The sequence below is a fragment of the Megalobrama amblycephala genome, linkage group LG12 (genome assembly GCF_018812025.1).
Source record: "Megalobrama amblycephala isolate DHTTF-2021 linkage group LG12, ASM1881202v1, whole genome shotgun sequence".
Taxonomy (NCBI): domain Eukaryota; kingdom Metazoa; phylum Chordata; class Actinopteri; order Cypriniformes; family Xenocyprididae; genus Megalobrama; species Megalobrama amblycephala.
The window spans coordinates 5,309,417-5,335,732 of NC_063055.1; the positions used below are offsets into that span (position 1 = coordinate 5,309,417).

The following is a 26,316-nucleotide window of genomic DNA, read 5'->3' on the forward strand; positions in this document are numbered from 1 at the left end:
ACTGAGCCATCAGATTTCATCAAAAATATCTTAATTTGTGTTCTAAAGATGAACGAATGTCTTAATGGTGTAGAACGACATGAGGGTGAACAAAGCTAACAGACATATAATTAAAGGTTATTCATTGTATCATATTGTTTCAGATCAGATTGTATCATAACAGCATATTTCCTTTCAACATTTATGCACCATTTATTCAGATGTTTCACTTTATTTATCACTACTTGCACTAGTTGCATGGATCAGCAAAAAGTTTGGTTAAATCAGATTACATTAAAAATCTGCAAATCAACTGTAAATAGTTGTTTATCATTTTACTTCATTATTTTGTATGAAGTTACCACTATGGTGATCAGTTTTTCCATTTGACTTCTTTTATAGTTTTTATTAAACTGAAGGAAACAGTGGTCATATGGAGGCGGGCTTTGTGTTTTGTGTTTTCAACTTCTTTAACCTTTAGACTACAAAACATCTTTCTCCAATCATAACCCATAAGCGTCAGAACATGTGCTTCTGTACAGCTATATAATCGTCATCATACTCTGATTTGAACAGAAGCTCTGAGAAGAAGGTAAGTCTTTGATTATTTCTGTTAAAAAAAGCATATTTGGCTAATAATTTATAAATGAATGATAGAATGAAATGAATAATGTAAATAAATAGCTATATAAACAATTATTTTAAGCTATATTTAGCATATGCAAAAAATATCCTATTTCTGAATGTGCTTTTTTCAGCTGTTGCAGATCTGATTTAATGAGAGAACTTTCAAATTAAACTCGACCAATGTTTGCTTTTGATTAGCTGAAATTCAGTTGCAATACATAATTCATGAGGTTAAGCAAGTTGTCCTATTTTGTTGTAATCTATTTCTTGCAAGCATGTTTGACAGCATCCCGGGATATGAGGGAATTGCGGTCGGCGGAGGTGGTAAGAAGCAAAAAACAATATTAATTGCTTTAATTTTTTACTTTAAACTGCTTCATATTTTCGTGGAAACTGTGATTCTTTAGTGAACAGAAAGTTCCAAAGAACAGAAAATCTCACTGACCCCAAACTTTTGAAAGATAGCGTCTATGTTCTTTTATTAAATTATTTATTATTAGAAAAATATGAATTGTGGGGTCTCATTTGCTATGAATCCATGTAGATACAACCTTTAGTGTTTTTTTTTTTTTTTTTTTATCTAATCATGTTTGTAAGGTGAAATGGGAAAAAGGAGCATTTGCTAAACAGATGATGTGCTGACTTTCATGGTTGCAGTGGTATAGCTTAGATTTTGGCATAAAATAACAGAATTTGGATGTTGAATGTGTTGCTAAACACTGGTCTCTTGTGAACGTCTCTGATGTGTTCCTCTTGTAACAGGTGCGTATCTTCCACCTCCAATGCCCTCTGTGCCGATGCCTGTGCCTGAGCAACCCTCCAGCCATCCAGAATGGCAGTATGTTTTTTTTTTTTTCTCTGTAGGCCTATAAGTTAAGTCAAGTAGTGCTTTAAGACACTACAGATTGTCAAATCAAGTCAGCTTTATCTATATATCGCTTTATACAATTCAGATTGTTTAAAAGCAGCTTTACAGCGATAACAGGAAATTGATTCAATGAAGCAGTTGCAAACAGTTTATTTTGGCTGAACAGAAGCTCTAAAGGAAAATATTATCATTGTTCATCTTAAGTCAGTTCAATTCGGTTCCGTTGTAAAGATCATCAATTATTAAATTAGTTCATTTAATCTATAAAGTAGTTCTGCAGAAAACAGTGTGCAATGCTACAAAAGACGCAAGATGCTAAATTGTTTCAATGCTGCTTCACATTAAAGGGTTAGTTCACCCTGTCATTTATTACTTACCCTCATGCCGTTCCACACCCGTAAGACCTTCGTTAATCTTCGGAACACAAATTAAGATATTTTAGTTGAAATCCGATGGCTCAGTGAGGCCTATATAGGGAGCAATGACATTTCCTCTCTCATGATCCATAAAGGTACTAAAAACATATTTAAATCAGTTCATGTGAGTACAGTGGTTCAATATTAATATTATAAAGTGATGAGAATATTTTTGGTGTGCCAAAAAAAACAAAATAACGAATGGCCGAATTCAAAACACTGCTTCAGGAAGCTTTGGAGCACAATGAATCAGTGTATCGAATCTGCTGTTCGGAGCGCCAAAGTCACGTGATTTCAGCAGTTTGGCGGTTTGACACGCGATCCAAATGATTTGATACACTGATTCATTTGTGCTCCGAAGCTTCCTGAAGCAGTGTTTTGAAATCGGCCATCACTATATAAGTCGTTATTTTGTTTTTTTGGCGCACCAAAAAAATTCTCGTTGCTTTATAATATTAATATTGAGCCACTGTACTCACATGAACTGATTTTAAATATGTTTTTAGTACATTAATGGATCTTGAGAGAGGAAATGTCATTGCTGGCTATGCAGGCCTCACTGAGCCATCGGATTTCAACTGAAGTATCTTAATTTGTGTTCCGAAGATGAAAGAAGGTCTTATGGGTTTGGAACGACATGAGGGTGAGTAATAAATGACAGAATTTTCATTTTTGGATGAACTAACCCTTTAATAAACAGGAAAATAACATTATTATTCACACAGAATGCGTTTTTACGTTCCACTGTGCTACTTTTCCATTGTTTCTCAATGTAAATGCGCTAGACGGATGTCTTTAACCCTTGTGCTCACATTTTTTGCAACGTCTTGCACATGACACTGCATTCTAAAAATGCGGTGCTCAAGTTAAAAGTGGTTCAACTTTAAAAAAAACGTGTCTCTAGACCTTTCGCTTTTTTCCTTCCACTGACCCACGTCTCGCAATTTTAATATCAAAACCGTGTTCTGTTAGCCTGACGTGGTCATACTCAATTCTAGTCAGAATATGAGTCTGATACTGCTCCATTGGGCTTTGATTATGGGGGCGTATTTCAACCGATCCAGGAAAGACCTCAATTGGATAGACCTACAACCAATCAGAGCTACAGAGTAAGTGACGTATGTTGAGCGACGCATAGTTGTCAACAGAACTCTTCTTAGCGACCATCGGGGCCAGCTGATAAATCAAACTTTTGCCGAATCCCGTAGGAAGGACGGCAAAGACATCTTTCCCATCGACAAATGCCTTGATGGCGGTCCTCTGTTCCTCTTTTAAAATTAATGCGCTGTCGATATCTTCTATAACGGACGCGATGGCGGAATCTAACGTTACACATCTCAGTTCTTCAACAGCCATCATTGTTGTAAACTAATTGACCTTTCGCAAAGTCTCGCCCCCCTTAGTTACTGTTGCTTTGTCCGACAAGCCGTGGCGCTGTCACGCCACACAGAGTGGAAAATACATCGCGGAGCAAAGAAGAAACTGACAACACATCGACAGACGAGACAGAGCAGGTTACTTATGATATTAAACAAAGTCCCAGCTTTCAAACTGTGTAGTTAATAAAAAAAATTCAAACAATAAAAACCGTTTTGTGGTTCTTTAATGTGTTGTGACCATGATCGTGACAGATTGCTGTAGCGCCTCAGCTCAAGAGGCTCGTTAACCGATCATCTCTTCTTACTAGTCCATTTATAGCATCAAATAAACATGAATGAACATGAGAATGAATGTTGTTTCAAACGCGGAAAGACGTCAATATGCACAATTTTTCAAGTTTAACTCCACCGATGTTAATCTTCTAACTCCTGACTGCTTTGTTGGACAAAATGGCGGATGCGGCGTTCTGATTGGTTAGATCGCTTGTCAATCAAACTCCCCAAGCGCTCTTTGATGACGTAGGTGGTTACGTAACCGCAGATAGCCTGTCCATCATCGATTAAAGCCCGCCCTGGCAATTTGATTGGCTCGGCCTTCTGGGAGCCGAGCATAAAGCTGCCTTCACGTCACCTCGTATTTACCGGTATCTTGAAATGGCAACACGTGACGTTATATTCGGAGCTGTTCACGTCCTTTGACTGGGAATTAAGCGTTTCCATGGCATCACTATCAACGCCTAAATGAATCTACAGCGGTCAGGTGGTACAGCGGCCACGTGGTACATGTGGGAGCTTTCAGAAAACTCCCAGCTTACAAGCTGTAATTACGATCTCTACGAGGACGTGAACGCATTTTACAAGCTAGAATCTCGTAACTACAGGAATTACGAGGCCGCGTGAACGCACCTTAATTACTCCACAATGGATCGAGTCCAGACCGAACTTCCCGTCCAAAAAATGTTGTGGGCGGGGTTCGGGCTGGCACCCAGGCTAGTGTTCTGTGTGAACCGGCCCTAATGGTGCAAAATTCATTAATTATGAAGCAAGTTTATTTCAGCTATAAGCAGCTCTACATAAGACAATATTGTCATTATCCAGCTAGATTCAGTTAAAATTTTGTTCTCATCAGAAAGTGCCAGTGCAGTTAAATACTGAAAATGAATGAAAGTACTTTTTATAAATTAAAGAGACTAATCATAACCGGAGGTCTCTGTGCTTCAGATGTCTTCATTTCTCAAACTGACTCCTGTTGCATGTTCATAAATCATGTAATTCAACATGCATGTCTATTAATAATTTCTTTTTAGCAGCAACATTCCTTCCATCTCAGAAGGAAGAGCGCGTGCAGCTTTTGAAGATTACGTCTCCAGCAAGTGCTGCTATAGTTCTGCTCCCGTCAGAGATGGAGTTATAACCAACATGGAGTCCTTTAACACATACAGGGTGAGATCTATGATAAATCATTTCCATTTTGAGCTTAGTGATACTATCATTCTGTGTATCAGTAGACATGCATAAATCTGATGTTGTTTTGGCTTTATAGAGCTGAGTGTGGTTAGCAATATTCATGTCTTTTTGTTCTACTTCTGTTCTCAGTATCGTTTGGAGACATTCACAGAGTACAGATCTACTAAATTGTGTCAGGAGCCTTACACAGGTACCAAAAGTCAATCGAGTCTATCATTAGTGGTGCTTGATTATTTAGGCAAGCATCACCATCACTATTGATAATACTTGGGATTAGAGATTTAAACAGACCTCTATGTATTAAACTATCCTGTGCTTTTTGTGATATACAGATATGATTGAAATCTAAAATTGTGCAGCTTATTGAGGAGAAAAAAAATCAGGAGGAAAAAAAAATCAGCAAAAGAAAAATCCCTTTGATTTACATAGGAGGGACTATATAGAGACAGAATATCATAAACTATGTTTCCATCAACCTATTTGTAAGTGAAATTTGGGTTATCATCAAAACAATGATGGATGGTGCATAAATTCTAAAAATGGGTAAAAAAAAAAAAGTTGAGTCATGCACATAAACAAAGTTGGAAACACATTTACTAAATAAATCCCTTGGTGCACAACAAAAAAACTCATGTGTCTTTCCCTCAACAGAGGATGTGATTGGTTCCCAGTTTAGTCCAGTTATCCAATCTCATCACACAGCATCTCAAATGTTTGTTTGATCATTCTGAAATGCCTGAGCCAATGTCTGTCATTAAAATGATTTGGTATAATAACCTCCCAGAACCTGATTTGATGTTCAACGTTCCAATCAGATTTGAGGGACAAGTTTACAGTTTATGTAAAGTTTATGCTTATAACCAGAGTTTGGTGCTTCTACATCAGTGTTATTCACCTATCATTTCCCTCTGATTTGATTTCAGGGAGAAGTTAATGGGCAGGGTTAGGTTTAGGGATAGGGATATGGTTATGATCCAATTTTTGGACAGGAATGTTGCTCCAAGATCACCAAAATATGTTGACCCAGGAACGCGTCTAACTCTGCAAAATCAGGACGTGCCACAATTGCATTCCCAAACACACTTTTGTCTGTGGGTCCATTTTTACTACAGACATTTTGCACCAATTTCCAAAGAGACTTTAGAGATAGAGACTCTAAGATGGGCATTTTTGACTTGGGCATTTAAGCAACCACCCAATAACACCCTAGTAATGAGCTAAAAACACTCAGCACACTATATAAACTAAATCATTGTCTAAACTCTTTCTCAGGGCAGCGTGTCGATGCCGGGATTCAGCGTGCTCCTGGACTGTGGGAGATTGCAGCTCAACCTCCGTCCTACTTTACTGAGCACAAGGAGAATATTAGAGTGCCCTACACTTCCTCAATTAAGGTTTGATCACTCAAGATCCATAAGAAGGGCCAATACAAACAACAGAAAGTGCAGCAACTACTATATCAGAACATTTCTGTATGAAACATCATCTATGGAGCTTTGGTAGCACTTCATTTTCACTTCACTGTATTCATAATATACAATGCAGCATCACCTCTTTACTTAGTGTCAAACGGTTCAAACAAGGATTCAGTCTCTCTGAACCCCTCCTTTCTGAGAGCCTGCTCTGCTCTGATTGGCCAGATGGCCCAGTCTGTTGTGATTGGTCTATCACTTGCAGAACGCATCAGAAACAAAACTTCCATTACTTCCATATCTGAATTTTATCTGCGGAGGCTCCTCAGCCCTTGATACAGTGATATGAACAGTGAAGATGGAGTCAGTTTTACCCAAGTTTTACTTCCTTTAGAAGTGCATGCAAAGAGAATTTGCTTTCTTAGCGCAGAAAAAAGAGTCTTCTTGACATGTCAACAACACGACCCAAACTCATCAAGGATTGAGGGTGGGTCAAATTTTACATGGTTCTCAGGCAGCCAATGAAAACCTAGCAAATTTGTTACAAACCTACATAGGTTCATGCAGGAAGTAAGACTGGAATTACTGATGACTCATTTCAGGCAGTTCAGAATCGATTCTTTCGTTTGAAAGACAATAACTTGATTTATCACGATCTTTGATCTTTAAAACTTTGCAGACCTTTTACATTTACAAACAGCTATATTACACACTACATGATAGGTAATATCCGAAAAGTTACTGGAAAATAAAAAATAGTTTCTTCTTGTATCCTAGAAATGTGACCCCTGCGGTGGATTGGGAAAAAAACCCTGTTCTTCTTGCACTGGAACCGGAAGCGTAAGTGACATCTTGACTGGCTTACCAGGCTGTTTTGGAGTTGTTTTTGGAGTACATGGTTATAGGAGGTCATATTATGGGACATATAGGCTAACTAGAGACTCTTTTATTTGTGTCTTTATGCAGAAAGTGTGCTCTGAGTGTAACGGTTCTCGTCAACGTCCTGATAACGAGTCCTGCAATAAATGTGACTATAGTGGACGTGAAAAGTAAGTCTGCCATTCTCCACGTACTGTTGTAACTCTTTGTACATTTTTAGCTTGAAAATGAAAGATACACAAGCCAATTTTTTAGCTTGTTTTACAAACATTAAAAGAAACATCATGGCCTGAGCTGATTAAATTACTGCCCAAAATGTATAAAATACAGAATAATGAATGGCCAATAGAGCTAGCATCTCCAGGAAAATAATGTGCATGCATTAATATGTTCCAACTTTGCAGAATGCATGCAAACAGAAATATTACAATAGCTGTAGAGCATGTAAAGGGCTGAAAATATTCTACAACATAAAATAAAGTATATGTGATGTCATGAGAAAATTAGAGAGAGTTTTCAATTTGTCTTTTTTTTTTTTTAATTAAAAAAATGAATACTCTAAAAATGTAGAAATGAAACTTCTCTTTCCACTCTTAACTTATTTTGTCTTGTCTTTTTGACCAGTTCATAAGAATCAAAAGAACTCTTGATGTTTGTTCACATCTCAGAATGGCTGTTGCGTGACACGATAGAATAAAAGTGTTGACTATTTATTTGTGTGTTATTTTGCATCTTTTACTCTCATCACATTTGATTCAGACTCCAAGCTGCCTATTATGTCCTGCATAAACTGCAGTCTTTAAACAGTACTAAGAGCATCCAGTAGAGGGCTTCTGTGGTTTGGTGTTTCCTGAGTGTTTGTCTGGCTCCTTTCAGATGTAGTTCATGTAGCGGCAGCGGCTTCCACAAGTGTGACACCTGTGATGGAAAGGGACAGCTTCTCGTCTACATCAACCTCAAAGTCAAATGGTAATATCATATTATATTTACTGGTAATACTAACCCTGTACACTCTGTCAAAGTGAACTGTCTCATTCTGAAAGCTACTTTTTGGTCCATTTCAGGATCACTGAGAGGGATGATTTCGTAGGGCAAGATTCGAGCGGTCTGAGATCAGAAAACCTGGGGAAGGTTTCAGGGAAGGAGCTCTTCAGAGACGCCCAGATTAACGTAGGAACAGATTTGCAGAGAGTTAAAGATTTTATAATGAATAATAGAGGTTGAAGTTGATAAACTTGTTTATATGGTTGTATGTGTACTGTAGGTCTATCCAGTGCTGGGTTTCCCTGATGTTTCTGTTGCTCAAGCATCTGAGCGTTTAATAAGAGACCATCAGGTGAAATATACCAAGAACTCCCGCATATTACAACAGGTACCTGTTGTGTTTTATTCACAGTAATTTGTACATTTTCCATATAAAATTATAATGCTAAACTTTTGCTATGTAGTTCTTAGTCTGTCTATGACAGTGACTTGGTCATGTTTACATGCACTAGAATATTTAAATATTTTAATGGAAATTTTGTCATGTAAACTGGTGTAATTCAATATTTCCTTGTTCCAGAGGCAGATAATCGAGCTCATTAACATAACAAGGGTGAAGTACACTTGGAAAGAGATGCCCTATGTTTACTATGTGTATGGAAATGAGATGAAAGTGAACGCTGATGACTATCCCGCCACCTGCTGCTGTTCTGTCATGTGACTCGACATGTTCATTCCAAACATCATAACCGCTGACTGTACATCCAACATTCATCATCTCAAACCTGACACAAAAAGAAAACCTGTACAAAATGTCTATTATACACAAGGGCCTGGTTTCACAGACATTTGAGTAGCTTTTATAAACGTGCCTTAGAAAAAACATTACTGGTGTTCATCTTGAGACAAAACAATGGCATTGACTTTTTTAAAGATATGTCAGAGCAAGTTGCTTTCAGTTAAAACAGCTCAAACATGCATTTTAATCTGGGACTAGGTTTAAGCTTTATGAAACCGGGACAGAAGTTCAAAACTGTTGGTGGTTATCTTGCAGATATTTGTAACATTTTAATATGTCATCTCACTATTCATAAAACATTTTAATGCTAGTTTGCTATAATTTTTCTGAGAAACAGTTCTGAAATTTTGCCTGCAGCAAATTGTAAAAATTCAAAGTCTAAATAATGTGTGAGTTTTGAGAATGGAACACACTGATTGAGAAGGGAACAAAAAAAAAAAAAAAAAAAAAAAAAAAAAAAAAAAAAAATATATATATATATATATATATATATATATATATATATATATATAATATAAATATAAATATAAATATAAATATAAATATAAATATAAATATATATATATATATATATATATATATATATATATATATATATATATATATATATATATAAAATAATTTTTTTTTTTTTTTTTTTATAATATGATACTTTGACACCAGCATTTGCAAAGTCTAATTCTCAGAAGTGAAAAAACATCTATAGTAATTTGGAGTTTATGACTGGGAAAATGTTTATGAAACATTGGCAACCAAAATGTTTATGAAAGATAATTCATTGATGCGAGTCTGAATCAATGAGACTTTATTTAAATGTAAGTAAATTAATAAAACATGTGCCACATTATGCAAGGGAAAAGGACTAAAATTAACACAGGAAATGTGAAGGAGAACTGAAGAGTGAAACTGAGTTAGTGCACAGTGTGTTAGAAAGCACAATAGTTTGAGGCACGATGAAGCTCCTTTTTCAGGTCCTTTTGCTGTCTGTAATGTTAGCTTCTCGTAAGTATATTGTTTTCTACTGTTTTACACTTCACAATGTGTACAGGTAATTCAATAATATATTAAAAAAATAAACTATTGTTATTTGTTTTATACAGAGAAATGTCAGGATGCATGGATTCTAGAGGTTTTCAATCAGTTTAATCCATTATTATATAAAGAGATTGCCCTGGTTTAGACTTATAGAAAATAAATTTACATTTTATTCATGAGCTTTTTATGTGGCTTTGTTGGACAGGACTTATACGATGATGTGTTGGACCTGGAACATTACTCTGGGGAAAGTATGATAATTTTCTAAATTTTCTCCTATTTTTCTGCTTTTCTCCATTCTCAAACTTATTAAAGGTCCTTGAAATACAACTTAAAAAGCCGTAATCTCACAACTGGCATGTTTTAAGTCAAAATGATTCTGGCTAATTGTTTTTATTATGTATTTTAGTAAACTAAAACACTAGAATTCATTTTAAGCAACATTCATTACTTTCCTCAAAACAATGGCATTATAACATAATGTATCTAAATGTGTGCAGCTATTATTTAAATATCCAGTGCCAGCACATTACAAGTTGTTAAAGATGCACAATACTGTTGAAACAATTTTAGCTACAGAAATTTGTAACATGTTCATATTTCACCAGAATGTTGATGTTTCAGATGTTACAGTGCCGAACATCACAGTGTACCGACAGATGGAGGACGGAGAGCATGATAGTGTGATGGTGCTCTGCATGTTTGACCCAATGTTTGAAATGAGATACAGTTGGCAGATGCAGTCTTTCGAGCTGTCTGTGGAGAGTGAACTGAACTACACCAAGGAAATAGAAGAATGCAGTACTTCAGATATGTGTGTGTTTTTGGTCACTGTGAGTCCACCTGCTTCCTTCACCTGTGTGCATGAGATTCATTCTGATGGAGAAGTCAAGTACTTGCACAGCCAGACCTACAATTACAATAAGTCAGGTAAAACAAACACATCTCAGCTATAGGATGTTTAGATGTTATATCACTGCCTGCCTAGATGATACAATATTGCCATGTGTTTGCATTTTCCTTTTTTGAAACTTTTTTTTATCTGTTGTCTTCTACCTCTCTTTCTTCCTCATCTGGTGCTGGGTGATCGTATAATTAGCTATTTTAAAATGTACAATAATAATACAGCTGCTCTTTGTATGTGTCTGTATACGACTGTATATTTCAATGCATACAAACCAAAACTTCTTTTTGCCTGTCCTTTCAGTCTTGGATCATCACAAGGAAAAAGTATCTTTATTCTACATCTGCTTTTCCTCCTTCATTGCTGTTGTTCTCGTCATCATGACTGCAGCAGTGATCGTGACCACCATCAGGAGCAAAGCTAAAGGTGTGTGTAACAGTGTAACCATTTACTTACTTATAGCAGCAATGAATATAATGAAAGGTCTGATGACCGCAGTCAGATTAATGTCTAAAACTGAAATACATACACAATGTTCTGAGAGTATGCTTTATTATGCGTTTAATTTCATTATTTCCTTACAAGAATCTCAAAGACTAACATGCAGGCTTTAGTTTTCTGAGCTGAAGATGCCAGTGAATGAACAGTTTCTCTTCCTCAATCTTTTGCTGACGACTATAATGGCATCCTGCATTTATGCCTACAGTCAGAGCTCAATATAGTTTCCTTCAGGTGTTTCTAAATTAAAATCTTGTTGGTGTGAGGTGCATTCTGACATGCAATGCTTTTAAAGACAAATATTGATTTATACATACTGCATTAGATTTGATCTTTATCTTCAGTAGATTAATCCAGTGATCTCTTTGTACTTTTGTTAACACAGACTCCATCAACTCCACCACAACTGTTTCAGACAATGACTACATGGATGCGTAAATAATCAGAAGACTTTCTGAAGAGAGAAGAGCAGACTTGCTCTCAGACTTGAATATGTGAATTTATATGATTATTTTAAATACAATTTTAGTTGTATTTAAAATGTCCAGTTGTTGAGATTTTCTTTCACATTTTTCACGATGATGAAATTTTACTTTCTGATTAGGATGAACTGTTTATGCTGTAACAATCCTTATTTGTATGTAGATAAAATATGTTAATTACAATTAGTAGCTGTGGTTTAATACTGCCATAGAAGAATTTGTGCAATAGGTTGTTTCACTTCTTTCGAAAATTATATGTGATAATCTACATGACTATTTTCTAACAATTAAAGTAACAATAATTTCTACAGTACACAGACTAACTCTGTGAATAAAGCTGTTAACACTTTTAAAATACTTACAAGAGATTCCGGGATTCCTGAAGAGGTAAAAACGGATGAATCATCTGACAATTAGTCATTCAGTAAAACTTTTTATATGCTTCTTGTTTGTTAATGTTCATTTCATAATATGACACATATTATGAAAAACACACATATTATGTGGCAGCAGAACCCTGTCCCTGATGCTGTTTTGAGTAATTATGACTTCATCCGGTAGAGGGCAGTATTTAATTAAATTTAATTTTATCGTGTGTTAAACTGTATTGTACTCAGGAGGGCTTTTTTCACAATGATGGTTTCTTATACATAATTGTCATAAAGTCATATTAGTCATAAAGTTTTGAGTTTCTGTCTGGCATCTTTCAGATGTAGTTGATGTAGTTGCAGCAGCTGGAAGGGAAGGGTTGTATTGAATGGAACGGCTGCTCATCTTCCTCAAATAAATGTCTTACAATAACTTAATTTATCATGATCTTTGAAACTTTGCAGACCTTTTACATTCACAATTCAATTGTGTTTCACAAAGCACTGCCGCTTGGCAGGGTAACCCATCCAAGTCACCCAAGGTCCTTCTGCAAGTCTACCAGGCCAAGGCAATCAGAAAGCTACATGTAATGTAATTAAAGTGCTCTATTGTCACGCACTAATTTTGTACTTAATAGACAAAAAATTCTTCAGACGGGTCAAATTTTACATGGTTCTCGGGCAGCCAATGAAAACCTGGCAAATTTGTTACAAACCTACGTGGTTCATGCAGGAAGTAAGACTGGAATTACTGACAACTCATTTCAGGCAGTTCAGAATCGATTCTTTCGTTTGAAAGACAATAACTTGATTTATCATGACCTTTGATATTTAAAATTTTGCAGACCTTTTACATTTACAAACAGCTGTATTACACACTACATGATAGGTAATATCCGAAAAGTTACTGGAAATTAAAAAATAGTTTCTTCTTGTATCCTAGAAATGTGACCCCTGCGGTGGATTGGGAAAAAAACCTTGTTCTTCTTGCACTGCTACTGGAAGCGTAAGTGACATCTTGACTGGCGTACCAGGCTGTTTTGGAGTTGTTTTTGGAGTACATGGTTATAGGAGGTCATATTATGGGACATATAGGCTAACTAGAGACTCTTTTATTTGTGTCTTTATGCAGAAAGTGTGCTCTGAGTGTAACGGTTCTCGTCAACGTCCTGATAACGAGTCCTGCAATAAATGTGACTATAGTGGACGTGAAAAGTAAGTCTGCCATTCTCCATGTACTGTTGTAACTCTTTGTACATTTTTTTTTTTTAGCTTTTGATAAAATTACAGATACTCAAGCCACTTCTTTAGCTTATGTTTTACAAACATTAAAAGAAACATCATGGCCTGAGCTGATTAAATTACTGCCCAAAATGTATAAAATACAGAGTAATGAATGGCCAATAGAGCTAGCATCTCCAGGAAAATAATGTGCATGCATTAATATGTTCCGATTTTGCAGAATGCATGCAAACAGAAATATTACAATAGAGCATGTAAAGGGCTGAAAATATTCTACAACATAAAATAAAGTATATGTGATGTCATGAGAAAATTAGAGAGAGTTTTGAGAAAGCAACACATCAATTTGTCTTTTTTTATTTAAAAAAAAAGAGAAAAGAATACTCTGTAAAAATGTGGAAATTAAACTTCTCTTTCCACTCTTAACTTATTTTGTCTCGTCTTTTTGGCCAATTTATAAGAATAAGAACTCTTGATGTTTGTTCACATCTCAGAATGGCTGTTGTGTGTCACAATAGAATAAAAGTGTTGTCTATTTATTTGTGTGTTATTTTGCATCTTTTACTCTCATCACATTTGATTCAGACTCCAAGCTGCCTATTATGTCCTGCATAAACTGCAGTCTTTAAACAGTACTAAGAGCATCCAGTAGAGGGCTTCTATGGTTTGGTGTTTCCTGAGTGTTTGTCTGGCTCCTTTCAGATGTAGTTCATGTAGCGGCAGCGGCTTCCACAAGTGTGACACCTGTGATGGAAAGGGACAGCTTCTCGTCTACATCAACCTCAAAGTCAAATGGTAATATCGTATTATATTTACTGGTATTACTAACCCTGTACACTCTGTCAAAGTGAACTCTCTCATTCTGAAAGCTACTTTTTGGTCCATTTCAGGATCACTGAGAGGGATGATTTCGTAGGGCAAGATTCGAGCGGTCTGAGATCAGAAAAGCTGGGGAAGGTTTCAGGGAAGGAGCTCTTGAGAGATGCCCAGATTATGTTAGTAACAGATTTGCAGACAGCTAAAGACAAAATAAAGAATAATAAAGAGGCTGAAGTTGATAAACTTGTCCATATGGTTGTATCTGTACTGTAGGTCTATCCAGTGCTGGGTTTCCCTGATGTTTCTGTTGCTCAAGCATCTGGTGCCCGTTTCAATAAGGAGGTTCAACCAACTCTGAGGTAAAACTTGAACTCAGAGTTTTCTGTTTCAGAACAGCTGAATTGAGTTAGTTCAGTCGACTCTGAGTAGGTTGACTCTGAGTTAAGCTCGTGCACCACGACTATGAAAAGCCATCATCAATGGAGCTCAGATATTACGATTCACCATGGCAACAGCACGTGACAAAATGATGTCCACATACATTAAACTCAATGCAAGTTTAATTCTTATCACTGTTATAATATCAAAGGTGAAAACTGGCAGAACGGTAAGTTATTGAACTAAAAGGGCAAAAAATCAAAAATGTGGATGAATTCAAATATTTAGGGGTTACCCTTGATAATACTCTTAGTTTTAAAAATCATGTTAAAGAGCTGAGTAACACACTGAAATTTAATCTTATAAACTACAGACACATAAGAAACTCACTTACTGTTGAAGCATCACATACATATTTAAATGCAATGATTCTCCCACATTTTTTTCTATTGCATGACAAGTTGGTCTCAGGCATGTAAAACAGCCCTAAAACCACTTGAATCATTAGGTAAAAGTGCCCTTAAGATTCACGACAAAAAAACACAGCAGTATCACCACTGTCAGATACTCACCAAATATAGTATTTTAAATTTTGAAAAACTAATAATGCACACAAATGTATGCCTATTGTTTACAATCATTCATAATGCTACTGCTCCTCCTTTGAAAAAAATGGTTACACTCTGCTCAGAAAAAACAACAAGAACTACCCGATCAGTTACCAGGGGAGAATGCTGTATTCCTAAACGCAGGACTTCTTTTGGTAAATCATCTTTTTCTTTTATTGCCATAAATCAATGGAACTCACTTCCAACAGAGCTGATTACATGTACGGACTTTAAAACATTCTCATGTCACACAAAACATTGGATGCTGTCACAGCAAACTTGTAGACATTTGTGAGTGTATGTGTGAGTGTGTGTGTGATGGGAGGCATATTTATTTATAAAAGGTTGTGGGAGGGTGGTAAATTGTTTTAATGATGTAGAAATGTGTGTATTCATAACTTTGTAACTGATATTTTGTACAACTGTGAATTTAGTAACTGTTCATTTAATTATGTTTTATCTACCTGCCCAGGGACAACGGGTGGAAAATAGCAAGTTGCTAAAACCTGGTGCAATGCATCTCTCCCTGTTATATACAGGGTTAATGTTTTATTGTGCATCGTCCCTGTTCAAATAAAAGAAATAATAAATAATAATAAATTGAACTAATATTCATTTTCATTTTATTTTTTATACTGGCAGATGCATACTATTTGCACCTCCAGTATTGTAAATTAACAGGATGCAATAATATCAGAGGGTAAATTATTTTATCATTATTAAACACTCGTTAGGCAATTTACTTCCACTTTTAGAACATTTTCTTCATTTTTATTGAAAATAAATGCCTTTCTGATGTGATGGGAGAAGAGCGAGCTCTGCAGAAGGCGGACTTGAACCCTGTCAATCGCGTGCGTCACAAGTTAGTTTTGCGCACCCAGCACGCTACTGCCTGTAAATTTGCACTTAGTAATAGACACTCAGACACTCTTGTTTTCCGTTTGCATTAAGATTATTTTTATTACCACACTGGCAGATATTGATAATTTTATTTAAAGCTGCAGTCCGCAACTTTTTTGTGTTAAAAATTTACAAAAAGTATATAATGAGAATATGCAACATGAATCCATTTTCCAAACCGTGTTTTGGTCTTATCCTGAATCATTATGGTACACTTATAATAAGTGTTTATATTCGGACTATTTCAGACCAGACTGGTAGGACTCGCCGCAGAGTATCACAGTAACTGCGTGACTCGCCATAGACATACACGGAGAAAAGTAGCTCCGGCTATAATGTTCCTCCGCAAGACGCGTGCAGTTCTGTTTATTAACCACTAGAGGGCCAAACATCGCGGACAGCAGCTTTAAGTAAAATGCACTTAATTTAGATCCCCTCAGCAAACAAGACTAAATATCTTATTTCTTATATGCAAAATCCATCTTGATTTATTTTTTTTTTAGATATTTGTACTTGAAATAGGACAAAAAATACTCAGTATGCAGTGTGAATGAACGAATGAACTATTTAAACATCTCTTGCACTTTAAAAAGGGGGAGGAGACTGAAGGAAACTCTGGGTTTACCGAAGAAAACCTACTCCCGACCAGGTTAGGTTCACAGAGTAAGTTACCATGGTAACTGACTCTGAGTAGAAGTTACCTCTCTTTCAGAAACGGGCTTGACTTAACCTGCTTTCTCAGGTCTGACAAACCTCCCATTCTGAAACAGAAAACCCAGAGCTTCCCTCATTTCAGGGTTAACATACTCAGAGTTCTCACTTAACCTCCTTTCTGAAACGGGCCCCTGAGCGTTTAATAAGGGACCATCAGGTGAAATATACCAAGAACTCCCGCATATTACAGCAGGTACCTGTTGTGTTTTATTCACAGTATAAATGCATAATTTGTACATTTTCCATATAAAAAAAAAATAATGCTAAACTTTTGCTTTGTAATTATTAATCTGTCTATGACTTGATCATGTTTACATGCACTAAAATATTTATATTTTAATAGAAATTTGGTCTTGTAAACTGGTGTAATTCAATATTTCCTTGTTCCAGAGGCAGATAATCGAGCTCATTACCATAACAAGGGTGAAGTACACTTGGAAAGAGAAGCCCTATGTTTACTATGTGTATGGAAATGAGATGAAAGTGAACGCTGATGACTATCCCGCCACCTGCTGCTGTTCTGTCTGTCATGACTCGACATGTTCATTCCAAACATCATAACCGCTGACTGTACATCCAACATTCATCATCTCAAACCTGACACAAAAAGAAAACCTGTACAAAATGGCTATTATATGCAAGGGCCTGGTTTCTTTTATAAACGTGCTGTAGAAAAAAACATTGCTGGTGTTCATCTTGAGACAAAATAATGGCATTGAAATATTTAAGATATGTCAGAGCAAATTTCTTTCAGTTAAAACAGCTCAAACATGCAGTTTAGTCTGAGACTAGACCTAAGCCTTGTCTGTGAAACCAGTGGCAGAAGTTCAAAACTGTTGGTGGTTATCTTGTAGATATTTGTAACATTGTTATATCTCATCTCACTATTTATAAGACATTTTAATACTAGTTTACTATAAATTTCTGAGGAACAGTTTGTGAAACAATTGTATGTAATGAAAAAATTAAAAATAAATAATGTGTTTTAAGAAGGGAACACATTAAAGATGACTATCAATTTTTTTTAATATATATATATATAAATGATACTTCTTTAATACTTCAGCATTTGCAAAGTAAGTTTCAGAAGTGAAAACTACTGTAGAAATATGGAGTTTTAGAGTATTCAAGTTTCAAGTTTTTTTTTTTTTATTGGCAACTTTTACTCTCTACTTGAGAGCATTTTTGAATAAGTATATGTACCATTTACTCCAATATATTTGTGTAGAGTAATTCATTAAAGGAGATGAGGTCATGACTGAAGTTGGTGATGAGGCCCAAACCTGCACATCCACTACAAGTAGACTTTGACTAATTAATTTTACTAATTTTATCTGCTATTTTGAAGAGACCTTTTTGTAACCCTATTAGACATAAATACATATCAGAGACCATAAATGCTGCAGCCGCAGTAACAATGAAAATGTGTCATATTAGCTGGAAAACTCTTTCTGTAGAAATGTTTTGTATTTTTCATTTAAGATGACCATTTTATGTTATTTTGTATTGTTGTACAACCTATTGTCTGCCTAATATGATTGTGGGTTTCTGGTTTAATATTAAACTCTGCAAATAAAACAAGCATGAAAATAAACACATTTAGGTCAAACTTAAGTTATACAAAATAATCTTTAAATATCAAACAAAAGCACTTACATGGTCAATTACACACAAAGGAGAAAACAATGAAAGGAGTAAAACTCAATCCTCTGCACGGTACAGCCACATGCAACAACAAAAGGGAAAGCTGTGGGCGCAGGTGCAGCTAGTAAAGCCTGTGAGAGGCCTGATTGGCTTGAGACTGGGTGGGTGGAGCCCAACAGCCACCCCCAAATTTGACAGCTCAGGGGGTATCAGGTTGGCCTGGGAGAGGGATAAAGTGGGCAACGGGCCTTGTGTATGTCCTGTCCTTGACTTGGATATCAGCAACCCTACAACAGTCATCCTTGCTGGGATGGAGGGAGGTGACTTTACTTACTGACCATTGAGATTGGGGAAGTTGAGGATCAAGAATCAGAGCAACAGTGTTACCAGAGGAAGAGAAGCATCATGCCGCCCCATCAACAGCAAGTTAGGGGTCACAGGGTCAGGATCAGCAATGTCAGATGATACATAGGGTGCTTCTCAATTCTTATTTGTGCATCCTCGTTTCCTCGCTTCCTTTCCTCGCATCTTAGCTCCACCCCTTCAGGATGCGAGGGAAGGACACAAGGAAAAGACGCGAGGACGGAGGAATTGAATCAAGTGTAATGATATCCTCGCTCCCTTTAGCGTCACTTCAAAGTGTCATCAGCAGCACTCGAGGAATCTACCCATATGTTGATAACGTTTGGTTATTTAAAAAATATATAATAAATAATAATAAAACAAGATGCCCCATTGAAATATGTGAGATGTAAAGTTTATTTAAACTGCATACATTAAAGCATGCATTTAAATTATTGTGACAGATATGAAGGGGGAGAAGAATTTATGAGTGCGTCACGTTTCTCGATGAGAAAGACTTCCGCAAAGGGTGCACCTGTGTATCCTCGCTCATGACTCCTCGGGAAGCCTCCTCAAGGTGTAGTTAGAGAATTGAGATGTCCTTCAAGATGGCTGAGCTTGATCGGTTTCCGGATCATAGGATGTAGGACGGAGGAGCGAGGAAACAAGGAGGGATATTGAGAAGCACCCATAGTCTAAGGGCTTGGAATGTACCATGGTTGAGTCAGTCCACAGAATAGTCTTTCTGATATGGAGGGTGAGCGTGAGCTCTATCTGGAGGAGACTGAATAGCTTAGCTCCTATGAGAGCAGCACATAATTCAAGTTGTGCAATTGCTAGCTGTTTTTTGTGAGCAACGCGGGACCTCGCAATGAGAAAGGAAACATTCACCTGCTGGTGATCTTCTGTGCACTTTTAGACAACCTCACTGTAGGACTGCTCTGATGCATCACAGAAGATGTGAAGGTCTTGGGTGGCTAAAGAGGTGTCTACTGTGGTGTGAGGCAGCGAGGCAAATGCCTTGTCCAAATACCCACACTTGCGGTCTTGGCCACTTGAGAGCACGTGCATATGACAGGAAGTAAGTGCGCAAGACTGTCCCATGTCTTAAAAATGCCCAAGTGCAGTGCCCTTAATGCACACTAAACCCACACTATCTTGAATACCGCTTCAGAGTAGTATTCGAAGCTAAGCGTATCCCATCATGCATTATGTTCGGGAACTCGCATGCCCCAAAATTGCGAGATGTCAAGGAAAACATTAGACTGTAAGTTAAATTAATTATATATTAAATATAATTTGGTAGTAAAATATAGTGTTGCACATTTTATTGATGCAAAGATGAGTAGGCTATGTGTATTTTGTACAACATTTGCAGATGCTTTTTTTATGACTTGAGGAAGCACAACAATTTTAAAATTGTCTTCTGTTAGTTACAGGCACGTGCACACATAGACATAAAAGGGGGCTTGAGCCCCTGCCCTTTTTCTTCCTCGAGAGAAAGTGCCCTTTTTTTCTGGGGTGCTTTTTTTTATTTTTTTTTAATAAATATTCCTGTTTGCACACAGCTTCCCTGTCAAAAATATATTTACTGAATGAATGAATGAATGAATGAATGAATGAATGAATGAATGAATGAATAAATAAATAAATACTGTATATCAGGTTGACTTTGTCGAGTTCAGCCGCCCTCCCTCCGCGACACGACATTCATTCCCGCATGCGTGCGCGCGCGCCCCGCTCCACCTCATGTTTGCTGCTGGCTGAAAACTTGTGAAAATACAACTGCTGTCTGGCGATGAGAAGCGAAAAGGAAAAAAGCCCTAGATGGATCCATCCCGTGCATTTCTTTCAGGTGGCCTATGTATGTTCACAAACGTGAAATTTGTTAAACTATTGAAATGGGTGAGATTATTTATACGTTTAACGCCGCGTTAATAGTTTGACCACCAGCAACGCATCTGCCTGATTTGATACTCATATAATTTATGTCATATTATAATATAAATTATTTTAATGTGCTATGCATTGCGTTTTGAACCATGTTAAAGATATCTGTAGGGCTGTCAATACTACCAGATGAGGAGCATCCATGAACCGCATTATTAGACAGTTTTCTAAGGATGCACGATTTATTAAAACTATTTAAAAATCATAATACATCATTACATAATGCTATTTTTAAATCTATGCTTACACAGGAGAATACATCAATAAAATTGGCTTTAGCATTTCTATCAAAAAATAAATAAATAAATAAAAAAATAAAAAAATAAGTGACCGAATATTATTATTTTACTAATAATATATTTTTTTAATTATGGTGGTTGGCTTTAATCGTGGATTTGATCGTGCTGTGCTGTGTAACAACAAAAATCAGCAGGCTTTTGGCGCCCTCTGCAGGCATTTGTTATAATATATAATGAATTTATAACATTTCAGGGGGGGGAAAAACTTTTGATGTGTTTAAATATGCAGATTAGCTTGTTTTGGTTTAGAAGAAATCTACAGATGCAAACAGATGGATGGTAGTAGGCTTAAAACTAACACCATCGGGTTAGGGTTAAGTTTTCTTTCCATTAGAGTAAAAGACATGGCAGCAAAAATGGACCACAATCTTAAAATTGTCCACTACATGAAAGAAGTATTCCAATAACCAAAAGAACGATTTATTGATTTGTGCAAAATAAACAAATTATTAGTGAAACTATGTCCCTCTCCTTGGTGCAGTCATTTATTCTAAATATATAGCTACTTGAAAATAGTAGTGTAGAAAACATGCACACTGTGGCATCCTTTGCTGTTGTCTGCTCTTGTGATAAACCTATGAATACTAAAGGAGACCAGTACTAAAGAAGACCATGGTCTCTGTGTGAACTGATTATTTTGTAGAAATCAAGAATAAAACAATTCCGTGAGTGTGAGGGAATTAAATTGGTAAGAAAAACAGAGTTGTCTTTATATATTTAAGGGTTTATTATTTTTTTAAATAAATAATTATGACAAGTGCCATTTTTTCTACTTGAGCCCCTGCCCCCCAAAATGTCTGTGCATGTCCCTGGTTACATACTGACCACTGAACATACATTTAGAAGTGTATTTTAAAATGCAAAGTACTGAAAATAATAATAATAATAATAATAATAAAGCTCTGTAAATGCTTGCATTTTTTGCAAGACTATAAATGTGTCCCATTGGGCAATCAAAAGTTCTACACACACTTACCTATTTGAGCCAAATACAGGAAATGTGTCATGTAAGTAGACAAGTGATCAAGTGCAAAGACTGCAAGTGTGGGTATTTGGACAGCGCAAAAACTTCCTAGAACTGAGTGAGTGTGAAACTGAGTGTGAAACTGAATGAGTGCACATTGTGTTAGAAAGCACAATAGTTTGAGGCACGATGAAGCTCCTTTTTCATGTCCTTTTCCTGGTTGTAATGTTAGCTTTACGTAAGTACACTGTTTTCTCCCATGTATTATATTTAACTTCACAATGTGTACAGAGAATAAGTCATAAATTAAAAATTATCTGTTATATTTTTTTTACCCAGAGAAATGTCAGGAAGCAGAGGACAAAATACTAGAGAGGACTGTTCCAACTTCAGAAATCACATTTGAGGAATTCAGATGGGTGGATATTTTATTTTATTTTTTGCTTGTGTGTGTGTGTGTGTGTGTGTGTACACATACACGAAAAAAATAAATATAGTTTGTCTGTCTTCTCTCAGCCCTGGCTTAGATCTACTGTAGTATATAAAAATAATAATTTAACATTTTATTTATGAGCTTTTTATGTGCCTTTGTTGGACAGGAGTATGATTTTGGCTATAAGGACTTTTCTGGCATGTGGGAGCCAGAACAATACTCTGTGGAAAGTATGATCTAATTTTGTTTTCTCCATTCTCAAAACAACAACATTGTATCATCTGGCTTCCTTTTGACACACAGTACTTGATTATTCAAGTATGTTTTATGTATTATTATAGTTATTTTTGCTAGACTGGTGTTTAAGTTAACATACATAATGCATCAAAATGTGTGCAGCTATTAAATATCCAGTGCCAACAACATTAAAAGTTGTTAAAGATGCACAATATTGTTGGCACAATTTTAGCTGCAGAAATTTGTAACATGTTCATATTTCACCAGCATGTTAATGTTGATGTTTTAGATGTTACAGTGCCGAACATCACAGTGTACCGACAGATGGAGGACGGAGAGCATGATAGTGTGATAGTGCTCTGCATGTTTGACCCAATGTTTGAAATGAGATACAGTTGGCAGATGCAGTCTTTCGAGCTGTCTGTGGAGAGTGAACTGAACTACACCAAGGAAATAGAAGAATGCAGTACTTCAGATATGTGTGTGTTTTTGGTCACTGTGAGTCCACCTGCTTCCTTCACCTGTGTGCATGAGATTCATTCTGATGGAGAAGTCAAGTACTTGCACAGCCAGACCTACAATTACAATAAGTCAGGTAAAACAAACACATCTCTGCTATAGGATGTTTAGATGTTATATCACTGCCTGCCTAGATGATACAATATTGCCATGTGTTTGCATTTTCCTTTTTTGAAACTTTTTTTTATCTGTTGTCTTCTACCTCTCTTTCTTCCTCATCTGGTGCTGGGTGATCGTATAATTAGCTATTTTAAAATGTACAATAATAATACAGCTGCTCTTTGTATGTGTCTGTATAAGACTGTATATTTCAATGCATACAAACCAAAACTTCTTTTTGCCTGTCCTTTCAGTCTTGGATCATCACAAGGAAAAAGTATCTTTATTCTACATCTGCTTTTCCTCCTTCATTGCTGTTGTTCTCATCATCATGACTGCAGCAGTGATCGTGACCACCATCAGGAGCAAAGCTAAAGGTGTGTGTAACAGTGTAACCATTTACTTACTTATAGCAGCAATGAATATAATGAAAGGTCTGATGACCACAGTCAGATTAATGTCTAAAACTGAAATACATACACAATGTTCTGAGAGTATGCTTTATTATGCGTTTAATTTCATTATTTCCTTACAAGAATCTCAAAGACTAACATGCAGGCTTTAGTTTTCTGAGCTGAAGATGCCAGTGAATGAACAGTTTCTCTTCCTCAATCTTTTGCTGACGACTATAATGGCATCCTGCATTTATGCCTACAGTCAGAGCTCAATATAGTTTCCTTCAGGTGTTTCTAAATTAAAATCTTGTTGGTGTGAGGTGCATTCTGACATGCAATGCTTTTAAAGACAAATATTGATTTATACATACTGCATTAGATTTGATCTTTATCTTCAGTAGATTAATCCAGTGATCTCTTTGTACTTTTGTTAACACAGACTCCATCAACTCCACCACAACTGTTTCAGACAATGACTACATGGATGCGTAAATAATCAGAAGACTTTCTGAAGAGAGAAGAGCAGACTTGCTCTCAGACTTGAATATGTGAATTTATATGATTATTTTAAATACAATTTTAGTTGTATTTAAAATGTCCAGTTGTTGAGATTTTCTTTCACATTTTTTACGATGATGAAATTTTACTTTCTGATTAGGATTAATTGCTTATGCTGTAACATTCCTTATTTGTTGATAAAATATGTTAATTACAATTAATGTGTGTAACTGTGGTTTAATACTGCCATAGAAGACTCATCTGAATCCTCTACTATCCTCTACACTTCACTGAGTTTTTTTTCTAGATAATATCAGAATGTTCTAAAGGAGAGTGCCAAGATGTCAGTCTGTAACTAAAGCTCAAAAGAAAGAGGAAGTACAGTTTAAAAAATCCTGCAGAAATACTGAAATACATTTTCTTGTGTGTCCACATCATACACACTACTAAGGTTACAACAAACCCAAACCTTATCTGCACATATACATAAAGAGTAAATAAGGAGACAATTTGGTTGCAAAGTTAATGCAGTGCCACTGGAAACAATGATAATGGTCACTTCCTGAGCTCAGATTTTGTGCAATAGTTTGTTTCACTCCTTTTGAAAATAATATGTGATAATCTGCATGACTAACAATTAAAGTAACAATAACACTTTTAACACTTTTAAAATACTTACAAGAGATTCCTGGATTCCTGAAGAGGTAAAAACAGATGTAGAAAAAAAGGATCATTTGACAATTTATTAGTCATTCTATAAAACAAATTACATGCTTCTTGTTTATTAATGTTAATTTTATATGTGGCAGCAGCACCATGTGATGCTGTTTTGAGTAATTATGATTTCATCCGGTAGAGGGCAGTATTTAATTCATTTTAATTGTATTGAGTGTTGAACTGCATTGTATTTAGGAGGGCTTTTTTCACAATGATGGTTTCTTATAATTGTCATAAAGTCAAAGTATTTGGCTTAATCCAGTATAGGGAGCATAGCTGTGGTTTGTTATTATTTGAGTTTTGAGTTTCTGTCTGGCATCTTTCAGATGTAGTTGATGTAGTTGCAGCAGCTGGAAGGGAAGAGTTGGAGTGAATGGGACAGCTGCTCATCTTCCTCCTATTGTGCCCCATTTCACAAGATGTAAAATAAATCTCTGATGTCCCCAGAGTGTGTATGTGAAGTTTTATAGTGTTTATTTTTTATAGTATGTTAAAATTGCCACTTTTAGTGGTTGAGCAAAAACAACAGCATGGGCCCTTTAAATGCAAATGAGCTGCTGCAGTCGGCCTAAGAGGGCGGAGCTTCAAGAGCTGCAAATATATAATGCATGGAGCTAGAACAGGTATAGTTTAGTTAAATTACAGTTATAACTTATATTGTCTTCCTTTTTTCTTAATCCACTATAACTAACAAGCCTGTTGTACCGTCTGAATGATGGCTAAAACTACACAGATGGGTTTTATGATGTCACACAAAAGATGAAGCACCTCATGTAAGAGCTTAATAAAACACAGTGCAAGTATGCATTAAAATATTATCCATAAACTCTCTCTTTTCCCTTGTGTCATCACCAACAAACATAGCGAAGAACACAGAAACACTCGTTACAACTAACAGTAAATGAATATATAAAGACCATATGCCTTTCTGGTGGTGCTTAATAAACTTTATACCCAGAAATAAAATCAGATGAACTGTAATAAAGTGCACTCACCTTCATTACTGCCGTATCCAGTATCACTCTGGAGACTGTAAGATGGATGACGTTCTGGAAACGGCTTGTTCTGAGACACTGCTTATGATTTATTGGGATTAAAAAAAAAGGAGTGGGTGGATTTTTATCACTATAGGGTGGTTGTGTACACACACTGCCAACACACATTTATGTCCAAACACCATGCAAAAGTGAATTTTGTATAATATGTCCCCTTTAAATAAATGTCAAACAATAACTTAATTTATCATGATCTCTAAAATTTTAAAGACCTTTTACATTCACAAACAGCAAAATTACACTCTACATGAAAGGTAATATCTGAAAAAGCATAATAGGGGAACATTAAGAAGATCTACTTTGCACAGTCAAGTTATGGTTCCATTTGTAAAAATACTTCTAAAGCATTTATTAATCTTAGTTCATATTTATTTAGTGTGGAAGGCCCTCACTACTCTCGATGGTG

The 26,316-nt window shown here is 36.1% G+C and overlaps 2 protein-coding genes and 1 long non-coding RNA gene across 7 annotated transcripts; all 3 read left to right on the forward strand.

The window, feature by feature from the left end:
• Positions 1-15: 15 nt before the first annotated feature.
• Positions 16-9,289, forward strand: LOC125279938 (protein SSUH2 homolog). 3 transcript variants are annotated; one of them, XM_048210165.1, is made up of 12 exons: positions 17-571; positions 881-930; positions 1,369-1,444; positions 4,577-4,712; positions 4,866-4,926; positions 6,009-6,130; positions 6,926-6,988; positions 7,115-7,197; positions 7,904-7,996; positions 8,092-8,197; positions 8,292-8,399; positions 8,592-9,289. In XM_048210165.1, the coding sequence occupies exons 2-12, from the start codon at positions 882-884 to the stop codon at positions 8,730-8,732; spliced, it is 1,038 nt and encodes a 345-aa protein (XP_048066122.1). In that variant the 5' UTR covers positions 17-571; position 881; the 3' UTR covers positions 8,733-9,289. The 3 variants fall into 3 exon arrangements, with proteins under 3 accessions (XP_048066123.1, XP_048066122.1, XP_048066121.1); XM_048210166.1 differs by having other exon boundaries at positions 16-930; positions 4,580-4,712; XM_048210164.1 differs by having other exon boundaries at positions 17-930.
• Positions 9,290-9,401: 112 nt separating this feature from the next.
• LOC125279948 lies at positions 9,402-24,339 on the forward strand. 3 transcript variants are annotated; one of them, XM_048210178.1, is made up of 6 exons: positions 9,415-9,812; positions 9,911-9,939; positions 10,051-10,096; positions 22,917-23,222; positions 23,500-23,622; positions 24,080-24,337. In XM_048210178.1, the coding sequence occupies exons 1-6, from the start codon at positions 9,764-9,766 to the stop codon at positions 24,130-24,132; spliced, it is 606 nt and encodes a 201-aa protein (XP_048066135.1). In that variant the 5' UTR covers positions 9,415-9,763; the 3' UTR covers positions 24,133-24,337. The 3 variants fall into 3 exon arrangements, 2 of the variants coding, with proteins under 2 accessions (XP_048066135.1, XP_048066134.1); XM_048210177.1 differs by lacking the exons at positions 9,415-9,812; positions 9,911-9,939; positions 10,051-10,096 and adding exons at positions 21,961-22,195; positions 22,297-22,376; positions 22,557-22,620 and having other exon boundaries at positions 24,080-24,339; XR_007187474.1 differs by lacking the exons at positions 22,917-23,222; positions 23,500-23,622; positions 24,080-24,337 and adding an exon at positions 10,470-10,572 and having other exon boundaries at positions 9,402-10,096.
• Positions 11,691-15,839, forward strand: LOC125279952. The gene is made up of 5 exons (XR_007187475.1): positions 11,691-13,103; positions 13,230-13,312; positions 14,042-14,134; positions 14,230-14,334; positions 14,432-15,839. It is a non-coding gene; the product is annotated as an uncharacterized LOC125279952 (long non-coding RNA).
• Positions 24,340-26,316: the final 1,977 nt, after the last annotated feature.